Genomic DNA, 26,779 nt, shown 5'->3' with positions numbered 1-26,779 from the left:
TCTTGTACACCTCTATCAAGTCACCCCTAAACCTTTTCTCCAATGAAAACAATCCCAAGTGCCTCAGCCTTTCCTCATACGATTTTTCTACCATACCAGGCAACATCCTGGTAAACCTCCTCTGCACCCGTTCCAGTGCCTCCACATCCTTCCTATAGTATGGCGACCAAAACTGCACACAATACTGCAGATGCGGCCGCCCAGAGTCTTAGACAACTGCAACATCTGGTCAGTTACTGGTAACAGGAAACCGTTGAGACGGTTTATCTTGCTTCTTAAAACAGGTGAGTAAATTGGGCAGAGCAGCAGATACTGTACTTCTCACCAGCATTAGTGAAATGATAAATAGCAGAGTACGGTTCCCAGTGTATGGTCTTACCACTGGATTATGGGCCTAGCGCACCCCCACTGTGATACTCTGCTCGCATGATCTGAATGCAAATGAATCAGTGACAAGATCTGTTCGAAATCTGTGAAGAATTGAAGCAGATGGAAGGAAAAGCCCTGTGACAGCGGAGATGTAACATTGTCTGTGACGGAATTGTTTTCCAGACTCAAGGAGATTGTACAGTGCTTTCTCAAGGAGTCAGTATTTGGACCTCCTCCCTCCGGGTAGATATTAATGACCTTTTCTATAGAGCATACAATTTCCAACTCCTAAATGAGGCAAGACTCACAAATGAGCTAACTCACAAATACGACAGAAACTGACATTTAGCATAAAATGTATTTCACTCATAATCACGCTTTCTTATTTTCCTGGGTGTGAAGTAGAACAATCACTGGTCTATGTTCATTCAAGATGTTCTCCGTGAGGCTTGATCTCGGGAGATCTGTCCATTCAGTGCAAATGTACAGCAGTAGGGTAGGGGAGTGGATCTGGGAGGGTTAACCTTCCAAGGGTCAGTGTGGATGTGTTGCATCAAATTGCCTGTTTCCACACTGTAGGGATTCTATGATCCATTTCTGTGTTACTTTAGCAAATGTTAAGAGAGGGGAGAAAAGTGAGGAAAAACTGTATCTTCCCCATCAGGGATTTAAACCGTTGTTGCAACAACCAACCAATTCTGTTGTGACTGATATAGCTCCTACCTTCTCTACACTGAAAATAAGATTGTACAGCATTACAGCGAGATTTCATGTGTTGTACTGGATCTTGAGTCTTCAAGATGGAATTTACTGAGATATTAAAACGGGGTAAGAGACACGGAGAGCATTTATTGGGGTGGTGGAATACATGAATAGATCACATGGGGAGAATACACAAAGACTCAGTTGTGCCCTAATGGAGGTTTTCCAGATGATGTGAATTTGATAAGAGTAAAGAGGAGGCATATTCCCCCATTCAGATGGGTCTTTAACTCAGGGTTAGAGCTTCCAAACCAGCTTTAAATGATAAAGAAAAGTTTAGAGCAGGGTGGCATTTTTATTCTGACAGTTATTGAAGTCGGGAATGATTTTTTTTTCCAGAACAAAATGTTTCAGAAGCTGATTCCAGAACATTTGAAAAGATACGTGCTGACACACAAGGAATGAATTTAACAGGAACAGCGAGTCTGGGCTACCAGGATGGGATGGTGTAATTGGTTAGCGTTAATTGGAAATACGTTGCGTAAGACCTACAACTGAATAAGACAAAGTATAAAAAGAGCTGGTGGTTTGAAAATTTGTAGCAGATTGTTCTAGGTAACTATTATGAAATGTAAAACCACTGAGCTTTTAGTTTTATCTCTGCATTAACGGATATCAGGTTAGTTTAGACCGCTGGATAAAAAGGTTTACGACATAAAGCAATATTAACAGCATGCGACTAATTGTCGCAGTCTCTCAGGTTACCATAAAGATCGTAATCTCCCTCGTTCAACTGATCCCTAAGACTATGGCGATGCTAACATCCCTTTAAAGGGAAATTATACCACAGTGAGGGAGGAATTGACCTGTCGATGTAACACACCATTATTACTATCATCTGTTGCCTTGAACATTGTGCCACAATCACCAGCAAAGGGAGTGAGTTCATTTAATGCTCACTAACCTCCGCTCAAGAAATCCAGTGACAAGAATCATCCTTATTCCTCTTTGAACTCTCCGTTCTTCACAGCACCACTTGAAAACAAAATCTTGATCATGTTAAATCTGATTCTTTTTGGGTTGGTATCATAACCTGTGCGACTTTGCAGCAAATGTAATATGAAATGAGCTAAACAGTCTTTACTTGAATTAAATCCAGTCCAGGGCTAATGATATGAGAAAGGTCATCGAATTAAAACCTCACCTCTGTTTCTGTATCCACAGATGGATAGTAACCTGGTGAATATTTGCAGTTGTTTGGTTAATAATTGAAGTATTTCTCAAGGACAGAACACTCCACAAAATCAGAAACTTGGTTTTTGGAATAAATGCTGGTTTACTCAATACTGTTTTGCAACTGCTTCTCAACCTCAGGTTCCAATAATCTCTTGTCACTGTCAGTAAAAGCTGATCCAGGTGATGGTCGAGCTTGCAACCTCAGCATTTCACGCACTTCTATGCTGTCCTTTAAGTACCGGACGCTGACCAATTGCACCACTGGAGCTGTCAACAGCAATGCTGTTATGAGTCCTAATCTTACAGCTGGGTCCTGCAATCCAATTACTCTATTTTTGCTGTGGTTCTGAAATGAAAGCGATCGCAGAGGAGGTTATACTGCTAATGGACTATTGATTATGGAGCACCAGGTTCAGGAAAGGGACATAGAAAAATGTTGTATAAAACAGACTTGCTTTAAAAATAATTTTCCGTGGCTTCCTGCCTTGATTATGGACAATGTTACCTGACCTCTGTCATGGGGCTTGCCATTCCATCGGCTTCAATTCATCAAATAATTCGATTCACTGTCACTTAGTTAACTTCCTTTGGAAAGTTCATACAGATAACCTGACCCACATTACACAGAACATCAATAATCTTCACCATTACTACATCTAAGAACATGGGCCGCACAGTGGCTCAGTGGTTGGCACTGCTGCCTTACTAAAACCAGGGTCCTGGGTTCAATTCCTGTCTGTGTGAGTTTGTGCATTCTCTCCGTGTCTGCGTGGGTTTCCTCCAGGTGCTCCAGTTTCTTCCCGCAATCCAATGAAGTGCAGGTCAGGTGAATTGGCTGTACTAAATTGCCTGGTGTGTTAGTCAGGGATAAATATAGGGTAGAGGAGTGGGTTTCTCTTCGGAGGGTCGGTGTGGACTTATTGGTACGTAGGGCCTGTTTCCACACTGTAAATCTAATGTAGCATGTCTTTTTTGAAATATGAATGCCGTGTTTAATTTGTAAAGATCAAGAGTCCAGAGTAAGATTCAGAATGACAGAAATTTATGTTTGTTACCGTGGCCCGAACTCCAACCCAGCAAGGGGGAAATCTGTTTCTGAATCTCCAATATCCTCATGTTGCTGACTCCATGTGTCCAGTTGGAAATTTGTATGAAGGAGCATGCCGTCTGTCAGAGCGCCTGTCTTATCTCAAGCTGCACCAGGAGCTGTCTCTTCCAGCTGTGAGTGCAGCGGGGTAAAAGGGAGGACTTTCATATTCCGTGGTTTAGATTCACATTGTCTTCATCATGTTATTGGTAAAATCCTCTGCCAGAAACAGCCCAGATAGAGAGGAAAAGAAGGAGACCATTCAATCCACCAGCCCTGCCCTGCCATTCGATACCGTCATGACTGACCAAACACTTTCATGTCCTTTCCCAGACAACCCACATCATCCTGTCGCCCATTGGGAAACAGATATTTACCGAGGTATACCTTAAATCAAAATCAAAATTATGCAGCTATGGGAGGGAAATGTTGCATTTCGAGCCAGTTGGGTTTCTGCACGAACATTGCAGGTGAGCAGCCGATGCTGGTTTGGTCAAGTTTCAAATGATGCGATTCCCTCAAAACTTGCCCCGAGAAGGTGAGGTATTTCAACTAGGAGGGATTGCAATTCCAGATGGCAGGAATTCACAATGAATCTTCATTAATTCATTCCAAACTTGAACTAAAATCCGACTCTAATGGGATAGGAATGCCTAAGCTTCGAACAGCATCCTGAGTAATAATTTAGAAATCCAATGTGCTTTCCACTGCGGCACAAGCTGCACTTGCAGCCTCCTTATAGTACACCAAGTTGCCATTGACCCATTGTGTTCGTGTCTCCCATTCAGAATCTATTTATCCTCGCCCCACTTTCCAGTCCCTTGCCATTATCCACGTGTGCTCTGACACTTCAAGTGTTCGGTTAAATATTCCTGAAACGTTGTGATGACTTTTAGCTTTACCACACATTGAGATATTGAATTCTAGACAAAGAACAGTCTCTGGGGGAAAATATTCTTCCTGACTATCCTCTAAATCTCCTGTCTCTTGCTTTTATCCAATATCCCTGGTTAATAATCCATCGCACAACACGTTTATTCCTATCACACATATCTATCCTCTTCATAATATGTGCACGTTAATCAGTTCCTCTCAGATAAATAGCACCAGCCTAGCTCGTCCATTTTCATAGTGGAAATGGTCCAGCCCAGGCAACATTCTGGTCAATCTCCTCTGAACACCTTCCGGTGCAATCTCAAGCTTTCTGCAGTCTGGTGATCAGACAGAACAAAGTTCTCTAAAGAAGAGCAGAAATGTCTGAACAAAATCTGTGGGTATAATACATCTGTGGAGAGAAAGAAGAGATAATGTTTTGAGCCCAACCCCAGTCTGTGGAACTGCTGGGATGGGTGGGTGGGTAAAGAGGTGGAAGAAGGCTGACAGGTTCTAAAATTATTGAACTCGATGTTGGGTCCTGAAGGCTGCATAGTTTCTCAGTAGAAAATGAGGTGTCGCTCTTCCAGCTTGCACTGTGCCTTGCGGGAGCATTGCAGCAGACCCAAGACTGAAATGGTGGCATGGGAACACAGTGGGATGTTCAAGTGACAGGAATCTGTGAGCTTGGATTCATTTTATTCCGGGCAGAACATAAGTGCTCTCAAATTTGACAGTCACTCTGTTTTCCTCTTCCCAGTGTAGAGATATCACATTGTGAACAGGAAATACAATTGACGAGATTGAGTGAAGTGCAGATAAATTACTGGAAGGTGTGTCTGGAACCTTACGTAGTGAGGAGAGATGTCATAAACCAGAAAATTGGACCAGGGTGTCCTGAGAGAAAGTTTCCTGCATAATGCTGACAATGGATTGGATTCGGTGGGATGGGGCAGTGTTTAAAGTGGGGTAGAAAGTATATCTTTCTTAGCTTCCTGCTTCTAATAAACACTTCAGTCTGAAATAAATCTGTCAAATTGCTTTTATTCCAACACCGACATATGATGCAGCTTGCTCAAGTCACGTTTGCATTGTCACTTGCACTCTGTCTCCCCGAGAGTGAAGTCCTTCCCCACGCTGATTAAGAAAGCACAGTCCTTCCTGTGACATATCCCATCGAGAATGGAAGGACAGTTATGAGAACGGAGTGGACAATTTCCAAACCCTAAACTTATTTCACTTGTTCATTCGGCTACAGGTAGAATATTGTGCGCAGTTCTGCAATTCATATTGTAGGAGGAACTTCAAAACCAAAAGATGAAAAAAAGACTAAAATTCATTGAGTCAGTGATAATACAGTAGAGACAAAGATCAGTCGGCCCATTGAGTCAGCAGCCAGCCGCCAAAGAACTTCATACTCCCCCACTCTATCTTTCCAAAGCCAAATTTACCATCCACTGACAAAAATAGAAATTGCTAGAAAAGCTCAGCATCAGAGTTACTGCTTCAAGTCGAGAACTGTTCTGAGGAAGTTTGATCAGAAATATAGCACCAAATTCTCAGATGGTGTAATTCCAATTCTTGACTCTGACTTATAGCACTTCCAGCTCGTTCATGCTTCATTTAACCACAACCTAACGTACACATCTTTGAACAGTACGAAGAAATCAGAGCAGCCATAGGAAACCACTTGCAGGTCTCCGCTTAGAAACTGCAGCTTTTAAAATTGGTTTCCTTGGAGATGGACACCACATAGTGGGATAGTACTCACTGCCCATCCCTAATTACCCAAGAGATGGAGATAGTGATTTACTTTCCAGAACCGTGGAATTCCTCCGTACGGAAGTACGGCCATGATGCTGGTAGGGAGGGAGTTCCAGGATTTAAACATAGCAACACTGAAGGAACATCGAAATATTTCCAACTCAGAATGGTGAGATCTTTGGAGGGTGATTTGCGGTGATAGGTTCCCAGAATATCTGCTACCATTGTTCTTCTCAATAGATGCAAACAATCACTGGACTGATTCTGGCTAGCTCAGGGCGTGTGTTCTGTGTGCAACCAGGAATTTCTTTTTCATTCGAATAATTCACAAGGAGAGAAATAAATGTTGTGGTTCTGTTCGCCGAGCTAGAAGTTTTTGTTGCAAACGTTTCGTCCCCTGGCTAGGCGACATCATCAGTGCTTGGGAGCCACCTGCGAAGCGCTTCTTTGATGTTTCCTCCGGTGTTTATAGTGGTCTGTCCCTGCCTCTTCCGGTTGTCAGTTTCAGCTGTCCGCTGTAGTGGTTGGTATATTGGGTCCAGGTCGATGTGTTTGTTGATGGAGTTTGTGGATGAATGCCATGCCTCGAGGAATTCCCTGGCTGTTCTCTGTCTGGCTTGCCCCACGATAGTAGTGTTGTCCCAGTCGAATTCATGTTGCTTGTTGTCTGCGTGTGTGGAAACTAGGGATAGCTGGTCGTGTCGTTTCGTGGCTAGTTGATGTATGTGATGAAAACATCAACTAGCCACGAAACGACACGACCAGCTATCCTTAGTTTCCACACACGCAGACAACAAGCAACATGAATTCGACTGGGACAACACTACTATCGTGGGGCAAGCCAGACAGAGAACAGCCAGGGAATTCCTAGAGGCATGGCATTCATCCACAAACTCCATCAACAAACACATCGACCTGGACCCAATATACCAACCACTACAGCGGACAGCTGAAACTGACAACCGGAAGCGGCAGGGACAGACCACTATAACACCGGAGGAAACATCAAAGAAGCGCTTCGCAGGAGGCTCCCAAGCACTGATGATGTCGCCTAGCCAGGGGACGAAACGTTTGCAACAAAAACTTCCAGCTCGGCGAACAGAACCACAACAATGAGCACCCGAGCTACAAATCTTCGCACAAACTTTGAAGAGAAATAAATTTTCATTTTCTGACTGAGAATTCTATTCAGGTCTGGGCGATGCAAATTTTGATTCCTAAGCAGGGTACCTCAGTGATGCTAACAGTAACTCTTGTGACCTGACTTGTACACACTCTTGTGCCTATTCTTTACGTCATGAACATCTTCAGCAGCAATGTTTCTCTCTCCAAGATTGGAAATAGTTTGTATAATCGCCCTGGGTTTCAATGTGATGAAAACAGAGCTGTGATAATCGGATGTTATTCAGCAGTTGAACTGCAGGAAGGTACGGAACAGGCTGATGCTAACTGGTGCTCGTTGTGAGGCGCTGAGCTGCAGTGAAGGGGCGGCAACAGTAAAAGCGTCATTCAACTCGGCTCATTCTCGATTCTGTACTAGAAATGCCCAGAGGTTTCTTGCTTAATTTGTTCAGGGTCCTGATTCGAAGAGATCATGTCTCAAAGTATGAAAGTACATTCCACTGGAGTGGCTCATGAAATAGCACAGTGACTGTGAATAAAACGTTGCAAAGTTCCAGCAGAGTGGAGGCGACCCTGAAGCAGACACCTGAGGACACATGTGTTTTGTTTACCAGTGAACGGCACTGCCTCACAAATGGGGACGATTGAAGTGAAGTAATGACGTTGGTAGTCTTTACAGGTTGTTGATCGCGTGAATGTTTCCATTGCTGCTCATGTGTGCCCTAACTGTGTCTGAGCTCAATGCCACAGTTGCTAACGTCTCTATCTACAAATCAGCAGGTTGCTCTCTCAATTCCAACTGGGGCGCAGTTTAATTTACAGCTTTTTTAAATTTCAAAGCTCATCCTTATCGTTTTCCTGAAGCGAGATGAGGTATGAGTTCCTGATTTGCAAGAACTTTCCCTGTAAACGTCTCAGACAAATTCAGAGTCAATCTTGCAGCTCTGTTTGAGAAATCAAAGATGAAATAGTCCCATGCGCTGATCATGGGCACCTTTCCATCGCCCAAACCCACCGACCAAACACTGTGGCTCCTTGGAATGGAAAGGAAACAAACAACAAAAACTAATATCCAGCTTTGTGGGTCTTCAGAAACTCATTGGCAAGTGAAATCAGAACAGAATGAACGTTAAACTGTCCGACTGAACAGAGACAGTCAAGACAGTTTTCCCTTCTTTAAAGAGCTAGCGCGTCTGATATGAGACAATTGAAGGATTTACTGTTGTGGTTGTTTTGTTACCATGTTATGTATGTCAGGAGCAACAAACTCCGACTCTTTCACTGGAAATCAAACGCGGGCCACTGTAGTGACTGTGCTAAATCCTCACCTCTACATCAGCAGGGCTGACTGGAGTGGCATTTCCATCGTTTCTAAATCACACAACTTTTGGATTTTTTCACTGGAGATAAGTTTCCCCTCCAAAATAATCGAATCATTGAGTTTTTACAGACAAGTTATAACTTCATTTTTCGAGTTATCCACAATTCTCCAGAACTAAGCAAAACAGATTCTGTCCATATATCAGTTCTATCACTTGAATGTTTGTCTACTGAAGAGCTGCTGTAGATTTCATGGGTCACCTTGTTGTGCATATGTAATAAATTGAATAATGCACAGTGAACCCGGAATCCTCCACGGAGATGAATAAGGCCTATCTCCGCGATGCGGCGGTACTGCGCAAATGAAATATGGCCCGGCCTCCAGAGAGCATCAGGCCGAGTAGAACAAGAGCAGTGCAGCTCCTGGAAGCAAAACGCAGCCTCAGTGACACCGAGTCTCAGCGGTTCAAAGAGCCAGATTCAGAGAAGTTTGCAGCAGGGGACAAGCGGCTCGAGCTCCTTGGACCAATTGGTTATTGAAGACCAAAGGTCAGTGAGCTGGAATCGCAGAACCCAGTCTCAAACCACAAGTTGAAATGTTAAAGAGCTGCATTACATTAGGGTGGCGTTTGGAAGTGGAGTTCGCTGCGTGGCCTACTTTGCGTGTAACGTGTTGTTGTTTAATTCTCATCCAGAGTGGAGAGCGAGGAGAAACGGCCAAATTTAACCCGCAGCCGTGCAGAGACTGACCAGCTCAAATGATTGCAAATGGAGGATGTCACGGTAAGTAGTCCCAGGGTGACTTGCTAAGCTGAGGGTACCTGTTCAAATTTCAGGAATTTATTGTGGAAGAGATATTACTTAAGAATAATTCTAATTTCGTTCCCAGTAACTGATGGTGGACAGGTCCTGCACCAGTTCCACAGCCTGAATAACATCACCCCATTTGCAGTGGGGAGAAATGTATCCCTGTCCTCTCTATGGGTAAGCAGTCTGTTGGTCATCTAATATGGAGAGACATGAGGACACCTGCACAATGGATAAACCATGGAAATATGTGGACTGTGGGAATAGATTCAAATGTTTATTCCTGCTGGAAATTTGCAGACACAGTCGCACCGGGGAGATGCCATTTACTTGTGCCATGTGTGTAAAGGGATTCAGAAACTCATCCAACCTCCTCACACACAAACGCACTCACACTGGGATGAGACCATTCACGTGCCCAGAGTATGGGAAGGGACTCACTGCATCATCTCATCTGCTGAAACAGCAGCGAATTCGTACTGGGGAGAGGCCATTCATCTGTTTTGCGTCCGGCAAGGCAACCTCTGTTATCCTACCTTCAGGCACACCAAACTGGTTCACGCTGATAATAAAACTTTCAAGTGTTCGTACAGTGAGAAGGTCTTTAAAAGTAGACATGATGTGCTGACACACCAAAACATTCACACCAGGAAGAGGCCACTCACCTGCCCTGAGTATGGGGAACGATTTGACCATTAAAACAACTTTCTGAGGCACTGCTGAGATGCTGTTGCCTGCTTGTTCTGTGGGAAAGGATTTACTCCGTCATCCCACCTGCTGAGATAACTAGCAAGTTCACAAGTGATTGCAGGGTAGACGTCTGTTGCTGTTGTTGATCTTAAGGAAACTATTCCACATGTCACAGCCGCATCTCTTTCCCAAAACCTTAACCTTCGCTTCCCTAATCCTTAAGACCATGATAGAATTGAAATAATGTTTTATTTTTCTACATCATCTAAATCTGTCAAAAACTCCTACACTCGGTGCACAGTGACTGGAACTGAACTTTAGTTCTGCTCTAAATAAAGCTTTTTATGTTGTTTTCCCTGATTGTTATGAAATTTAAGTTTCCAGATATTTTTCTCACTGCTTTGTGAATGTGTCTTGTAATCTGTATGGTGTCTTAGCCTCTTAATGCGAAGCTCCGGTATCAATTCCCAACTGCTATGGAGCTGTGTTAGAGTGGTTTGTCCTTCTTTTATTTCTCAGTTGATGAATGAAACATGTCAACTCGGGTCTGTTTTTGCTAAAGGTAATAATTGGTCCAACCCCCAGGAGGAATGAGTGATCAATGTGATGGGGAATTGATTCAGTCGCTGGGGAAATGAAAAATCGATGTGTTTTGAGATTGTTCTATCCCTCCAGAGGAGCAGGAAGTGACAGAGAAATGCTTGGTGCTTGTGATGTGATGTTGTGAGGCCACAAGAGAGTGGCATTGTATCACTTTAAATAACAGTGAGGGGGGTGGGTGGGGGGAGAGAGAGAGAGAGAGGCTATGACTGATTCATCGACGTTTCTATCACTAATTCAAAGTAGATCCCATTGCAGGTAGAGCTGAGAACACAGACTGACATGCAGTGAGTTGCAAAACCAGATTCAGAGACGCATGTGGACCGGCAATTATAGCCATATTTAAACATCCTTTGAGGGACCGTGTGTCGCACTGCAGACAGAGCTGGTCACACCAACGCAGATTAACACAGATGAACAAATAATTGTTTGTCTATTTCTTTTGCAAAAGCCGATGTTCCATTGTCCACATAAATCTGTGCTGTGGACGCTGCTGCTTCTATCCTACGACATTGTCTCTGTGAGGATTTTCATCTGGGGCCCGTGTGTGATTTATGAAGAGGGGGGAGAAGAGGGACAGAAAGTTGCAGTCTGGACTAAATTATCGAGCTATTGCTTTTTGTCACTCTTGCACCTCTCCCTTTTCGAATGTCATAAGATGTCTATTAGAATGTTCCATAACTAGGGGTGCGTGTGGGGTGTGCTCCAGAAAACAAAATACTCGATGAGTTGGGTTTGGTGAAGAGGAAGCTGAGTGAACGACCTGAAGGTATTTAAAATTGACTTTGACTGCCATAGTTCCTTGCCATGTGGATGGAACCGGAGGTGAGTATCAGAGATTTTCTGTGTGGTCTCAGTGTATGAGAGTGTGGTGTGTACTTGGAGTCTCATCGCCAATCTTGATTCGTCAACTACACGCCGTCGTGCTCTGAAGCATCCAGGCTGAAGCAAGCCCGAGTGGCAGGGTCTATCCCTCATGGGAGAGCGGGAGTGTGAATAACCATTGAGAGAACTGCAAACCATTAGAATGTTGAGTTGCCCGTCTTCAGTCTCTCCATGTCTTTCCTTAACACCTCTCTCTCTCTCTCACACACACACACGTACACACACACACAATTTCCCCTTTTCTTGCTCTCTCTCTCTGCCTGTCTTTCTGTCTTCCTCTCTTTGTCTCTTTTCTGTCTCGATGTCTCTCTAAGTGTCCCACCTCTCTCTCTCCCTTTGGGTTGTTGTGTCTGTCTCTTGATCTCTGTGTCTATCTCCCTTTACTTCTTTCTCTCTTTACTTCTCTCTGTTTACCTCCCTCTCTGTTCTTTCCAACTTCTATTTTTTCTTTCTTTCCCCGTTTCATGATCCCCACTTAATTTTCCCCGTTTTGTCTCACTCCCCAGCCTTTTTCTATGATTCTTTCACTTGTATGATCGACTCTTACCTCGTCTTTTTGCTTTTGTCGTTATTCTTTCCTACTTTTAAAAATTTTTTCCTTCTGTTTTTCCACAATTTCTTTCCATCACTTTTTGTCGTACATCAGTTTTCCCTGTCTCTTTATTTCCCCATCGCTATTTCCCCTTCTCTGTTTTTCCTTATTCTTTTTCCCTTCTCCCATCGCATTTTTAATGCCATCTCCATTTTATCCCATTCTTTATTCATCTCGTGTTTTTCCCCTGTCTGTTATTCCCCTCTCCCACTTTCCCGTCAGTCTCTTTTATTCCACTGTATCTTCTCATTTGGTTTTCTCTTCCCCCATCCCATCTCTCTGCAGACCAACGGTAGGTTTTGCTTCCCATTTATAAATTTCACCTGGAAATTATGTGGTGCTCCCCCCATAAGTTTTGTGTTCCCCATAAAATTTGTAGACCTTCCAGTATTTCACCCTCACCAGTAGTGCATTCTCTCACAAATTGCACACTCCCAAATTTCTCCACATCCTAAATTTGTTGCCTCCTCCCCAGTTTGTATGCCACCTCGAATTTAGCCAACAACCAAATGTTGCCATGCCACCATAAGTTCTTCAGCAGCCTCCCCCAATAATGTGCCCTCCTTCCAATTTTAGAGCTCCATCAAATATTGTGCCCTCCCTCCCTCCCTGCAACCTCCCACAGTTTTGTGCAACTCCATTTTTCAGGGATCCCCAAATTTTGCACATTCCCATGTTTTGTGTCCCTGGCATATTTTGCACCTCCAATATTCCGACCTCAAAATATTGCTCTCCCCCATTTAAATATGGATACCCCTGAATGTCTCCCCACAGCAATTTTGTGCCCCCCATTTGTGACACTCTCGGTTTTGTGTCCCATCTTCAAATTAAGTCCCTCACCAAATGTTGTTTCCACTCCAATGATGCAGCTTCTAAATCTTGTGACCCCTATAATTTGCAGGCCCTAGAAATATTCTGCAAGTACTCACGTTCGGGGCATTTTAATGTCCCCAAAAGTTGCACCTCCCCAATTGTTGTGATCCCCTCAGATTTTACAAGCCCTAAAAATCATGTGCTCCGATCATTAACTTGGCACTCATACCTTCCCAATTGTTGACCTTTCCCAGATATTGATCCCGAAACATCGTTTCTCCTACTCCTCGGATGCTGCACGACCTGCTTGTGCTTTTCCAGCACCACACATTCTCGACTTTGATATTTGTCCAGCATCTTCATTCCTCACTTTCTCCTTTCCCAAATGTTGTCCTTTCCCCATATTTATACACCCATCTCACGTTTTGTGACAACATTCCCCTTTTGTGCAGATCCTAGTTTTGCCTACACCCCCTCTAATTACAAACCCCCAAATTTTGGAATTCTTTCCGCCAGTGGCCCGTGGAACCGTGCCAATGGAATATTGTGGATTAACCATTGAAGTGATGATCAGTGATTGTATAGAATGGTACCTCTTAATTTGAATACAATGCTGAAGATTCGATCAGATTATTAAATTAAAATATTATTTATTTTTACAGATCTCCCAGCCACAAGTTTGGAATCTTGTTGGTGATAATTATTTTTTGCTTGACTCAGCTAGTTCTTAGATAGCTTTCCTCATTTTTTGATTACACACTGCAGAAAATTTCTGAATGCTTGATAAAGATCCCTCCTTATTATAATTTCAGTGAATACAATCCTAACCAACTCAATTTCTCCTCATACAGCAATCCTGCCATCCCAGGATTCAATTTGGTAAACCTTCATTGCACTCCCTTATAGCAACAGCATCCTTCCACAAATAAGAATATGAAAACTACACACAGTATTCAAAATGTGGCGTCACCAGGGTCCTGCATAATTGTAAAAAGACTTGCTTGTTCCTGTTCATACTCTCGCTATGATGGCCAAAATACATTTTTTTCTTTCTTTACTGCATTTTGCAAAGATACACTTGCTTTCAGTGACTGATGCACAAGGATAACCAAGTCTTGGTGAACATTCCCTTCTCTACATATACAGCTTTTTAAATAATCTGCCTTTCAAATTTTGCTATCCACTTTTCTAATGTGGATGCCCTCATGTTTCCCTCATTAAACTGTAATTGCTATCCATTTGCCCACTGCCTTAGCCTATCGAAATAACGTTACATTCTACTCACAGCTGCGCTCTTATTCTCAAATCTTTTGCCAGTGGGAGCAGTCTCTCACTCTCTATTCTGGATAGACACCTCATTATTTTGAAAGCTTCTTTTAAATCTTCTCTGTCTTTTCAAAACTAACTGTATGGCTGAAATTTCTCACTCCTGGAGCCATTCATGTGAAAGTGGATTGTCTAAACATCCCAGTGTTCTTTAGCTCCAGCTGAAACTAAATTAAATGTGGAATAGCTTCATGGTCTATTCTAGTTCCTCGATCTTTTCATGCTGATGAATTAACTCCAACTAAACATTGGGAAGAATTAGGTTACTGTTTCCGATCACTGCTCCTATCTTCATGACTGAGCTACTGCCTCCATCCTTCTCCCTTGTAACTCACTGAGATTCAGCCAGACTGTTCACAACTTGGTGCTGCATTTGATTCTGAGAGGGGTTTCTGGTCTCACATTTTTGTCAACAGAAATACCGTCTGTATCTACCTCTGTTATCTCATTCGAACCTGTCCCTGCTTCAGTGTAGGTGCTGTTGAAACACTCATTCGTCCCTTCTTTATCTATAGGTTCGACCACTTCACTGTTGTAATCAATGAATTTACACATTCTACCCTCTAAACTTTCAGTCATCTAAAAAATTGATGTTGGCACATTGCAACAATTCTCATTCATCTGTCACTCCCGTGTTCAATGACATGGACTGGCCACCCATTGAAGCATCACCCAGGTTTTAAAATTCTCATCTTCGTCTTCAAATTTCTCCCATGGCTTCTCCCCTCTTCATCACTATTCCGAGACATGTGGACTGCTCCAGTGCTGGCTTTTACACAATTTTACATTGTGGAGCTTTTTCATTGCTCCACCATGGGCGGATGCACCTTAAGATGCTTTAGCCATAAGGCCTGGAATTCCCTGCCTCTGAGTTACCTCCTGGACATTTTGTAGTTTATTTGCCATAAGTACGCCCACCCTGCTATTCCGGGATTCTGGCCCAACACGTTGAAAAACAGTGAAATATTTCCACATCTGGATGCTGAGTGACTTAGAAGAGATCTATCAGGCAATGGTCTCCCATGTAGCTGCTGCTCTTGTCCATCTTTTGATAGTAGTTTGAAAGGAGCTACCTGAAGAGGCTTGGTAAATTTTTGCAGAGCAAGTTCTACGTGGCACAGACGGCTGTTACTGAACATTACAGTGCATAGAGCCAGACAGTTATAGAGATGTACAGCACGGAAACAGACCCTTCGATCCAACCCGTCCATGCCAACCAGATATTCCAATCCAATCTACTCCCACCTGCCAGCACTCGGCCAATATCCCTCCAAACCCTTCCTATTCATATACCCATCCAAATGCCTCTTAAATGCTAACTGTACCAGCCTTCACCACTTCCTCTGGCAGCTCATTCCATACACGTACCACCCTCTGTGTGAAAAGGTTGCCCCGTAGGTCTCTTTTATATCTTTCTCCTCTCACCTAAACCTATGCCCTCTAGTTCTGGACTCCCTGACCCCAGGGAAAACACTTTGCCTATTTACCCTATCTATGCCCCTCATAATTTTGTAAACCTCTATAAGGTCACCTCTCAGCCTCCGACGCTCCAGGGAAAACAGCCCTAGCCTGTTCAACCTCTCCCTATAGCTCAAATCCTGTAACCCAGGCAACATCCTTGTAAATGTTTCTGATGCCAAAATTATACTAATTATTAAAGAAATCAACTCTGCATAAAAAGAAACACAGACCTTCGTCGTAATGGCATTTCTTGCAGCAGCAATCCGGCCTCAGAAAGCAATCCATTAGGTCATGCCTATGAATAGCAAAGAAACAACCTAGCATTTAAAGAGACAGACTCTCGGTCATCGCTATGATCCCCACAGCAACCATTGTTATCTGAACGGTCATGCATTCAAAACCTGGTCGCTCAACATCACTAGGCACGGCCACAGTTTGGACAACTGTGATTTTCGCTCTGACTATAAAAAGTCAACGTGTTAAAGCTAGGAAGTTTAATCCTGTCTGTCCACTAGGAAGTTGCTGATGTGTTTGGGGTTGGATGACTCAGCAAATTCATTCTTATATGTGGAGCAGGTGGATCACCGTTTCCTGGTGTGCATGTAGGAATGACTTTTCAGCTCAAACAGGGAATTGAATCCGTTCCTGCAGCACCTACATACCTCTGGTCTCTCCTTAAGTTGGCTGTGCTTGTGTGGCACAGGTCAGATCATTGGCAGGCTTGGAATACTTACGAATTTCACAGCAAAAGGAGGTAATTCAGCCTATGGCATTAATGAAAGCTCCTGAAATACTCACCCATTCTCCATCCTTATCTCCATAATCTAGCAACTGACCAGCATCGTCAGTAGTATCGTGGTTCATATCCCTGCCTGTGAATCGGGAGACAAAAGGTGCAATTGCCCACTGGGAGGATTTGATATTGTAATGGACGTATTTTAGCACAGAGATAATGACCCCAACCCTGGATTGTGTTCTAGTCTCGCCTGCTCCAGATTTCGTACATTCATAAGTTATAAAAGCAGAATTAGGCCATTTGGCCCAGAGACTCTGCTCCACTCTTCGATCATGACTGATACATTCTTCAGTCCTATTTTCCTGTCTTCTGTCCATATCCCTTCAACCCATCACCAATTACAAATCTGTCCCCTCCTCCTTTTCTTTACCCAGTGTCTTTTGGGGTAGTGAATTCCACCGATTCCCAACCCTTTAGGAGAAGTAGTTTCTACTCATCTCTGTTTTAACCTAAGACTATGATCTCTCATCGTAGAATGTCACACAAGAGGAAGCATCCACTCCACATCTATTTTATTCATATCTTTTATCATTCTGAATACCTCATTCTTCTAAATTCCAGAGAGAACAGGCCTGCACTGCTCAACCTCTCTTCATACAAGCCCCTCATCTCTGGGCCGAAACTGGTGAACCGCCTGTGCACTGCCTCCAATGTCAATACAACTTTCCTCAAATAAGGGGACCAAAACTGCACACAAGACTCCACATGCGGTTTCACCAATGTATTGTGTAGTTGCAGTAATACTTATTTACCTTTATATTCTATTCCTTTAGCTATAAAAGCAAAAGTTCCAATCGTTTTTTAATTATCTGTCGTGTCTACATGCCAGCTTTCTATATAAAATGAACTAGGGCACCCAGATCCCTCTGCACCAGTGCATCCAGAAGTCCCTCCCAAATTAGGTAATAGGTTCCTTTCCCGTTTTTATAACAAAATGCATGACCTCACATTTATACGTGTTAAACTCCGTCTGCCACATTTTGTCCCACTCTCCAAACATATCTATACCTATGTCTATGATTTTTCATTTCCTGTTTGCAAATTACTGTCCCACTTATTTTCGTTTCATCCACAAATTCGGGTATTTAAGCTTCTATCCCTGTATCCAAGTCTTTAATGTATATTGTAAATAGCTGGGGTCTAAGCATCAAACCCTATAGAACCCAGTACCGTTGAGAAAATTGCCATTCAGAAAAAAATCCCGACTCTCTGTTTTCTGTCCATCGGTCAGTCACCTATCTAAGCTAATAAATTACCCATAACGTTATGAATTAACCTTTGTGCAGTACCTTATCAAATGTCTTCCAGAAGTCCAGAAATATTATGACTACAGGATCCCAATTATCCAACTTACTTGTTACCTCTTTGAAGAACTCAGCAAATTAGTCAAATATGATTTGCCTTTCATAAATGCATGCTGACCGTGATCGATTGTGTTTTGAATTTGCGAACCTCCTGGTATTGTTTCCCATAATGAATGATGGTAACACTTTCCCACACCAGATGTTAAACTAACTGGTCTGTAATTTCTTACACATTGTTGCTCTCACTATTTGAATTACCCGAGCAGTTTTCCAACCAACTGGAACCTTTCCCATGTCCAGGGAACCTTGGAATGCTGTAACCAATGGATCCACTAACTCCACCGCCATTTCCTTTAATAACCTAGGATGTATGCCACCAGAACCGGCGGACTTACCTGCTCTCAATCCCAATAGTTTGCTGAGTACTTTTTCCCTATCGACATTGATTGCTCTGAGTTCTGCCATTTCTATAGCCGCTGACCTGCCCATTCAAATAGCAATGCTGTTCTTGTCTTCTACTATGAAAACAGAGACGAAGTATTGATTTAGTGTCTCTGCCATTTCCATACTTCCCACTATTGACTCTCCAGTTTCATCTTCCAAGGGATCAACATTCATCTTACCGATTTTTCTAAGTACCAATCGAAGTTTTTGCTGTCCGTTTTTTATTTTGTAATTTAACTTAACCCTTTTTATTAAGTTTTTAGTATTATTTTGCGAACGTTTGAAAGTTTCCCAATATTTCAGCCTCACAGAGATCTAGAATAATATTTCTGACCAGGTTGAAAAAATTATAAAACTTCGAAAAATCTTTTTAAAAATCAGGTATCTGGGGCCTGTTAAAAAGATCACCCCGCCCCCGTTCTCTTCAATTGGTTTGGAAGACTCTAATCACACCCGTGTCCGACGATGACGTCTTCCTCGGGCCCCGCCCATTGAAAGCTGGCGCATGTGAAGTGCAAGTCCTGTCGATGGACAAATGTTACTGTGCGTGGGAGAGGAATGGTGCTGGGAGCTGAAGCAACCAGAAAATAATTAGTTGGAAAACCTGAGCAGGCCTGGCAGCAATTTTTAAAAAAAGGAGCAGGAGGAGACCCGTCGACACCTTGAGCACATTTCAACATTTAATAGGATTATGGCTCATGCTAAATTCCTTGCAACGACTTTACTATCTTTTTCCCATTTTCCATATTCCGATATTATGCCTTCTGTCCCTAGACTCTTCCATGAGTGGAAACATCCTCCCAAAATTGACCCTGTGAAACCCCTTAAGAATCCTATATATTCCAATGAGATAATCGTTTATTTAAAAAAAAAGAGCTACGTTCTGCATACCAGGGATTTTCTCTGTGAATCTCCTCTGCACTGCCTTCAATGACATGATATGTTTATTCAAATAATGACACTAAAACTGCTCACATTATTTCAGATGTATTCTTACCAGACAACTTTACAGCTTCACTGAGATGTCCCACTCTTTCAACAACCAACGTGAATTAAGGGCCAACAGTCAACTGAACTTCCTGATGACCCTCTGCCTATGTCTGCTAAATTTCTATCTTCCACGCACAAATACGCCCAAAAGTCGCAGCAGTCTGCAGCATTTCTCCACCATGTTTACGTGTCTTCTGAAATAAACAACTTCGTACTGTTGTATATTATCTTTCATTTGCCAAATTTTTCTTCACTTGAACTATTCATATGTCTCTGCAAACTATTTCTATCCCTCTGGCAGCTGGACTTTCCACTTGTTATTTCTTTTTTTGGCTACAGCACATCCACTTGCTTCCTCGAAGTCATTAATATATGTATTGTACACTATTGTAATTACTGCACTGATCTCCGTGCAATATTACTGGTTGTAGTTCTCTAACCTGAAAACCCCAGTATTCTTACTTGCTCTTTCTTACCTATCAGTCAATTCTCTATTCACACGAAGATATGACCTCCAACATCATGGCTGTTATCTTATCAACTTACCTTTTGTCAGTTCCTGCATTAAACGCATTCTTGAATTCCAAATACATCACATCTATTGATTTCCCTTTGTGTACTCTGGTTGAGGTTTCTTCAAGAAACTCTAATAAATTAGGCAGACATGATTTGTCTTCAGAAAGCTATGCTACCTCTGCTTAATTTGCGCATAATTTTCCGCATGTGTTCCGCAAATGGATTTTTGGAGCTGATTGTGGTGGAGCCAGTTGGTGCTTAATGTTGTGCAATGAGGCAGAGTTGGCAAGTGAACTTAAGATGAATGAGGCTTTAGAAGCTAGTGATCATAATATGATTGAATTTACTGTGAAATTTTAGAGGGAGAAGATCAAATCAGATTTAACGATATTACAGCTGAATAAAGGCAAATACAGAGTTGTGAGGGAGGAACTACTCAGAATTGACTGGGAGAAAGGGCGAGCAGGAAAGACAGTGGAAACATAATAGCAGGAATTCCAGGGAATAATTCAGGATACAGCAGGGAATCATCGCAGAAAAGAAAAATAACGAAGCGTTGTACAGCGACGATGAGGCACCTATGTCTGACTAGGGAAGTCAGGATAACAGAATAACAAAAGGGAAGGCCTATAATGTGGCCACGTGAAGTGGGAAACCAAAGTATTGTGAAGCTTACATTGACCAACAAAGGGCAACAAAAAGAAAAATAAATAAGAAGTGTGAAGGTTAAATATTCGACTAAGTTAGCCAGTAACATAAAGGAGACCATAAAAGTTTCTTTGGAAATATAAAGGGCAAAGGCAGGCTAAAGTAGACATTGAGCTGCTGGAAAATGGCATTGGAGTGATAGTAGTGGGGAAGAAAGAAATAGGTGAGCAATTAAATAATTACTTTGTAGCAGTCCTCACGGTGGAAGACAGGAGTACATTCTCAAAAAATCAAGGGAATGAGGGGACAAAGCTGAGTATGATGGTCATCACCAAGGAGAAGGTGCTAGTTAAACTGAACGGCCTGAAAGTGGACACATCACCTGGACCAGATGGACTGCAATCCGGAATTCTAAAGGAGATATCTGAAAAGATAGTGGAGGAGTTAATCGTGATCTTTCAGGAATCACTAGAATCAGGGATGGTTCCAGAGGACTGGAAAATCGCTTACGTGGCACCACTGTTTACGTAGGGAGTAAGGTAAAAATGGAAAATTACAGACCAATTAGCCTAATATCGTTCATGGGTAAGATTCTGGACTCAATTGTGAAGGATGAATTTATGAAAACATGGAAGCATATGATAATATATGGCAAAGTCAGCATGGTTTCAACAAAGGGACGAAGCCTGACAAATCTGCTGGAAATCTTTGAGGAGGTGACAAACAAGTTAGACCAAGGTGAGCCTTGGATGTCTATCTACTTGGACGTCAATAAGGCCTTTGACAAGGATGCACACAGGGGCTACTGTGTAAGATAAGAGCCCATGGTCTCAGAGGAGAGGTGCTAACACAGTTAGAAGCATGGCTGTCTGGCAGAAAGCAGAGAGTGGGGATAAAAGTGTATTTCCCTGGATGGCAACTGGTGACAAGTAGTGTTCCAAAAGGCTCAGTGTTGGGACCACAATCTTTCACGTTATACATCAATGAAGGAAGTGAAGACATTCTGGCTAAGTTTTCAGACGTTATTAAGATAGCTAGAGAGTCAGGTAGCGTTCAGGAGGCTACAGAAGGATATGAATAGTTTAGGAGAGTGGACAATGGTGGCAGATGCAGTAAACGTGGGGAAGTGCGAGGATATGCACGTTGGAAGGAAGAATAGAGGCATTCCAATTACCAAATTGGAATAAAATTCAGAAATTTGAAGTGCAAAGACACTTGGGAGTTTTAGTTCAGGAATCACTCAAGATAAACTTGCAGATTGAGTCAGTAGTTGGAACGGCAAATGGAATCATGACATTTATTTTGAGAGGATGCACTTCTGAGGCTCTGTTCAGACGACATTTGGAGCATTTTGCGCAGCTTTAAGACACCATATCTCAGAAAGGATGCACTGGACCTGGACCGTGTTCAAAGAGTTTCAGAAGAATAGCCTCAATAATGAGAAACTTATGAAAAACAATGAGAAAGGCTTCAGCACTCTAGGTGTATATTCGATAGAGTTTAGAAGGATGAGAGTCGATCTAATTAAAACATGTAGAAGACTGAATGGCTTCGAGAGTGTAAACGTTTGGAAGATGTTTCCATTCTTAGTACAGACTCACACCGGAGGCAGAGCCTCAGAGGAAAGAGAAGATCTTTTAGTACTGAGAAACGGAGAAACATATTCACCCAGAGAGTGTCGAGTCTATGGAATTTACTGCACAGAAGGTTTTGAAAGCCCGGCCATTGAGTGTATTTAAGGAGGGAAGTGTCACAAAGCTGTAGCTTTTTAAGAAAAAAAAACTGTTCCTTTTCTCAAGGATACTGTGTTCATCATTTTTTTCAGAGGGGTCGTGCAAATGGCCCAGGTTCCAAATCGGCTGAAGTGTGACAGAGATGAAAGGATATTGGGAGGCTGTTTCATTTACACCCAAATAGATGAGAATTTAGGCCAAAATTTTTATGTTTTAAAAGTAACTTGTATAATTAAAGGGGAGTGGTCATTCCTGCAAGCTGAATTCTAGTTAGTTGCAGTGGAAACTGTATGAAAGAAGGCTGGAAACCTCCCTCTCGCCTTCTGTCCTTTTAACTTCGAACTGTAAGCCTGTTTCATTTTCATTCTGTGTTTAAGGGTGTTGTTTATTGGGACTGTTGTACACATTTGTCAGAACAGCATAATTACATCTAGTTTGGATAGACGGAGTTCTGTGGTTATTCGATATTTGTTCTTTGTGTTTCACTGCATAATTTTCTGAATAATGTTTTGTCTGTTTTAAAGGGGAGTTGGCTAGGCAGCGTTTAAAATTATCGCAGTATACAATGAAACAGGAAGCATCCAAGAAATCAAAAATTCTCAATTCCGCCATTTCAGATAAGGTATTGGCGTTACTTCAAGTAATAGCTGAACCTTTTAAAGCAAGTTTAGTGGACCTTATCAATTTGTGAGGAAACTGAGTGAGGTGAACTACCTGATAGGGACTCGATACAGGAAGAAATCTCACAGAATATGTCATGTGAATATGCTCAAAAGATGCTTTGACAGCGAAGGAAAACAGGAGGATAAGTTTTTAATGATTGCAACCCAGAAGGAAGAACCAAGTTCAGAAGATTCTGAATTGGACGTCCCTCAAATCAAATTGAAAAATGAGGAAGTTGTCAAAAATTTGGTTAAAATATTCAGTACTTTCCACAAGAAAATCTAAATTAAGTGAAACAGTTATTAGTATAGCTTGGGGAGATATGAAGAAATAAACTGGGAAGTACCAACCTCATTGTGCCGATGTAGGTATAGGAGATGCGGTTCCGATTAAGCAACATCTCTCCGAAGTTGGCAAGGTTCAGAAAGATATAGAATACGTGCTCCAAGATGGCATAATCGAAGTGAGTTACCATGACTAGAGCTCACCAGTCGTCATAGTGCCAGAGCGAGGTGTTACCCAATGGTTAAGTGTGGATTATCGCAAAGTCAGTGCTAGTACAAAGACTGAAGCATATTCAATTCCATAGTTGGAAGACTGCGTCGAAAAGGTGAGACAAGTAGTTTACGTTTCTCATTTGGACTTGCTCCGAGGCTGCTAGCTGACATTTGTCAGAAAGAGCAAAGGCAATTTCGGCTTTAGAACGCAAAATTAACTTTATCCATTGAAATGCATGCCATTTGGTATGAATAACGCGCCAGTCACATTTGAAAGACTAACTAAAAAGGTCATTGCCAGATTACCCAACTGTGTTGTGTACTTTGATGACCTGGTGATTTTTAGTCAGTCATGGAAGGAACATTTACAACACCTATAGGACTTGTGAAATCGACTGCGGAATGCAAGCTTGACGGTAAGACTGGCTAAAAGTGAATTTGGCAAAACCCAAGTCACCTTCCCGGGCCATGTTATTGGACACGGACAACTGGTCCCACAGGATGCGAAAACGAAAGTAATTGGGGAATTTCCCATACTATCCATGAAAAGAGCAGTATTACAGTTCCTGGGATTGAGTGAAACTTTATGCAGAATTTTGACAGTGTGAATCCTCCACTCACTGCATTGTTAAAAATGGCAAGAAATTTCAGTGGACAGCGGACTGTCAGAAGATGTTCGACAGCCTAAAAAAGTGTGTTAACCACTGCCCCAGTGTTGGTCACACCTGATTTCACGAAGCCTTTCAAGGTGGCTTTCAATGCCAGTGATGTGAGTGTCGGTGCGGTGCTACTGCGGGAGGATGACAAGGGAATAGCAAGACTCATCGCCTATTTTTGTTCAGGAAGGTGAACGTTCACTAATGGAAATATTCAACAGTCGAGAAAGAGACTATGATCTTGGTTTCGGCATTGCAATATTTCAGTGTTTATATTACCAGCAGAGCATCGGAGACAATCGCATATATTGACATTTGTGGAAAACGTTAAGGACAAAAATGCCAGACTGTTTAGATGGAACTTGTTATTGCAGACATTCAGTTTGACAATTGTGCATGTGGCAGACTGCGAAACCATGATTGCCGACTCGTTGTTGAGACTCACATCAGATTCAGAGGCGTTCAGTGGTGGGTGTGCCACAGCCGAATTCGAATGTGGTTGTGCATGTTTGCATGTGTATAATCGATGTAGTGTATATGTGTGTTTTATGCTATTAAACATTTTTTTCTGAGGCGTTTTAAAAATGAGTATATCTTTGGATATTGCTAGTTCATTTTTAAGGGGGAAGGTGTCACAAAGCCGGTCCTTGTTTAAGAAAAAGCTATTCCTTTTCTCAAGAATGCTGTGTCCTTGAATTTTTCAAAGGGGTCGTAAAAATTGCCCAGAAACCGAATAGGCTGAAGTGGTACAGAGATGAAATGGGTAATGGGAGGCGTTTTTGTTTATACGTAAATGGATGAGACATTAGACCAAAGCGTTTATAATTTAGAAGTAATATGTATAATGAAAGGGGAGTGGGCAGTCCTGGAAGCTGAATTATGGTTTGGTCAGTTGCAGCAGAGGCTGTATGGAAAAAAGGTTGGAAAACTCTCTCTCTCCTTCCCCCTTTCTAACTTCGACCTGGTAAGCCTGTGTTTCATTTTTACTGTGTGTTTAAGGAGTTTTTTTTAAACTTGTGACTGTCGCACGTATTTTTCGGAGCAGCATAATTAATTCTATTTTGGACAGATTGATTTCGGTGGATATTCAGTATTTTGTTCTTTGTGTTGCATTCCATAATTTTGTGGAGAATTTTTTGTATGTTTTAAAGCCTAGTAGTCAACGAAACAAACTTACTCCGGGTAATTTTCATTGTACACTTAGCGAAACAAATACCAAAGTTATGGTATGGGCTGCCTGCCTAAAATGCTTTGAATGGTCTACCCTAGTCCATAACAGACTAAGAAATATAGATTCTTTCATACCAAGGGGGTCAAATGATAGAAAGCGAGAGAATGGGGCTAAGAAATGTAACAACCATTATTGAATGTCAGCAGATTCGATGGGTTGAATTGTCTAATTTCGGTTCATGTGTCTTATGGTCTTATATTTAACATTATATCCTTATCGATTAGCATATTCCAAAACTGAATATCGATGAATTTATTCCATTTGTCTCTCTTAGAATGAGAATTAAGTAAGGATGATAATCACAGAGCCACCGTTCTTCTGGATAGGTAATGCGTGTGAGTGGCAGGACTGCTTTGTTACCCATGTTCAGCAGTGCCTCCAACAACTCAGATATTCTTGGATGGAACAGCAACAGTAATGCCTCTTTTTATATAAATTAACTGCTTGTTTTGTGTTTTACACGAGACGTTGAGTCCCAAATTAAATATTATCAAACAATGGTGCCCCCATCCCGTGAATGAATTTTAAACATGTGCAGACGCTCAGCGCAGCATTTTTTTTTACATTCATATGACTGCAAAGAATCTTTGTTTTTCTTCATAGTATGTGCACGTCATTTTAAGGATACCACTTGTTATTCGTACTTAATTGCCATTTATTGACCATTTCAGATGGTGGATAGTGTTAGTGCTAGTATTGAGGCGTGAACAGGGAACTGCTCATTGGACAGGAAATTAAAAGAAAAAGAATGTTGATAAGTGGTTCTTTTTTAGATTGGAAATTTTCAACCTTTGGTCTTCCATAATAATTATTTCTGGGACCACTGCTGGTTCCAAGATATATAGGAATGACTTTCGTGGAAGGATGTGAATACACTGCAGCCAAACTTGCAGGTGTCACAAAAGTAGGTGGAAAGACAAGTTGTTAATGTGTCACAAACTGTCTGGAGAGAAAGCTGGATGGGATAGTTAGAAAGTTGGCATTTTGAGGAAAAAATATGAGTTGTTTATTTTGAAAGAGGGAAATATGGAGTATTATTCAAGTGAAGGAAAACTGCAGAAATCTGCAACATAATGGGACTTGTGGGTACTCCTGTGCGAAACAGAAAACGTCAGCACAAAGCTAAAGCAGATAATCTGTAAGTATAACAGAATGTTCTCCTGTAATTCAAGGAGATTGGAATTTGAAAGTAGGGAAGTCTTTTTGGATGCGTGAAAGACTTTTAAAAGACCATATCTGAAGTACTATGAGTAGTTTTGTCTCATTTTCTAAGGAAAAATAATCTTTCATTGGAGCAGTTCAGAGAATGCTCATTCGTGCGATCGCTGGCATGGACGAATTTGTTTGTGAGCAAAGTTCAGAAAGGTTGAACTCTATTTACTGGTATTTAGAAAAAGAGAGGTGATCTCACTTTAACATAAAAATTCTTAAAGGCCGTTTCATGGTTAATACTGTGACGACCTTTGACCTCATGCAAGACACGGGAAGACCCCGTCTCAGAATAAAGGGCGCTAATTTATGACGGAAACAAAGAGAAATGCATTCTCTCAGAGGACTGTCAATCTTTGGAATGATTTGCCACAGAGAGCCATGAAGGCAGTGTCGTTGCGTTAATTTAACGCTGAGATAGATAGATTCTTGATCAGGAGATGAA

At 42.0% G+C, this 26,779-nt stretch overlaps 1 protein-coding gene across 9 annotated transcripts in view; it reads left to right on the top strand.

Annotated features, from left to right (window-relative positions):
* LOC122543966 (uncharacterized) overlaps positions 1 to 26,779 on the top strand; it is a 199,269-nt gene that overhangs the window by 153,569 nt on the left and 18,921 nt on the right. For 2 of the 9 annotated variants that reach the window (XR_015754592.1, XM_043682972.2), the window contains one exon: positions 9,169 to 9,256. Coding sequence is in view for 4 of the 9 variants with exons in the window: in XM_043682972.2 (XP_043538907.2) it covers positions 9,169 to 9,222 (54 nt within the window). In the remaining 5 variants the exon portion in view is untranslated. Of the gene's footprint in view, positions 1 to 1,470; positions 2,885 to 9,168; positions 9,257 to 9,362; positions 10,291 to 26,779 lie in introns of those variants that run through there. The other 7 variants (XM_087983724.1, XM_087983721.1, XM_087983723.1 and 4 more) reach the window with 6 other exon arrangements.

Source organism: Chiloscyllium plagiosum, unplaced genomic scaffold (assembly GCF_037043375.1).
Source record: "Chiloscyllium plagiosum isolate Xiang-an unplaced genomic scaffold, Cpla_swu_hap1 HiC_scaffold_46, whole genome shotgun sequence".
NCBI classification, from domain to species: Eukaryota; Metazoa; Chordata; class Chondrichthyes; order Orectolobiformes; family Hemiscylliidae; genus Chiloscyllium; species Chiloscyllium plagiosum.
The sequence above is the reverse complement of the archived record's forward strand: the minus strand, read 5'-3'. Positions and strand labels throughout refer to the sequence as shown.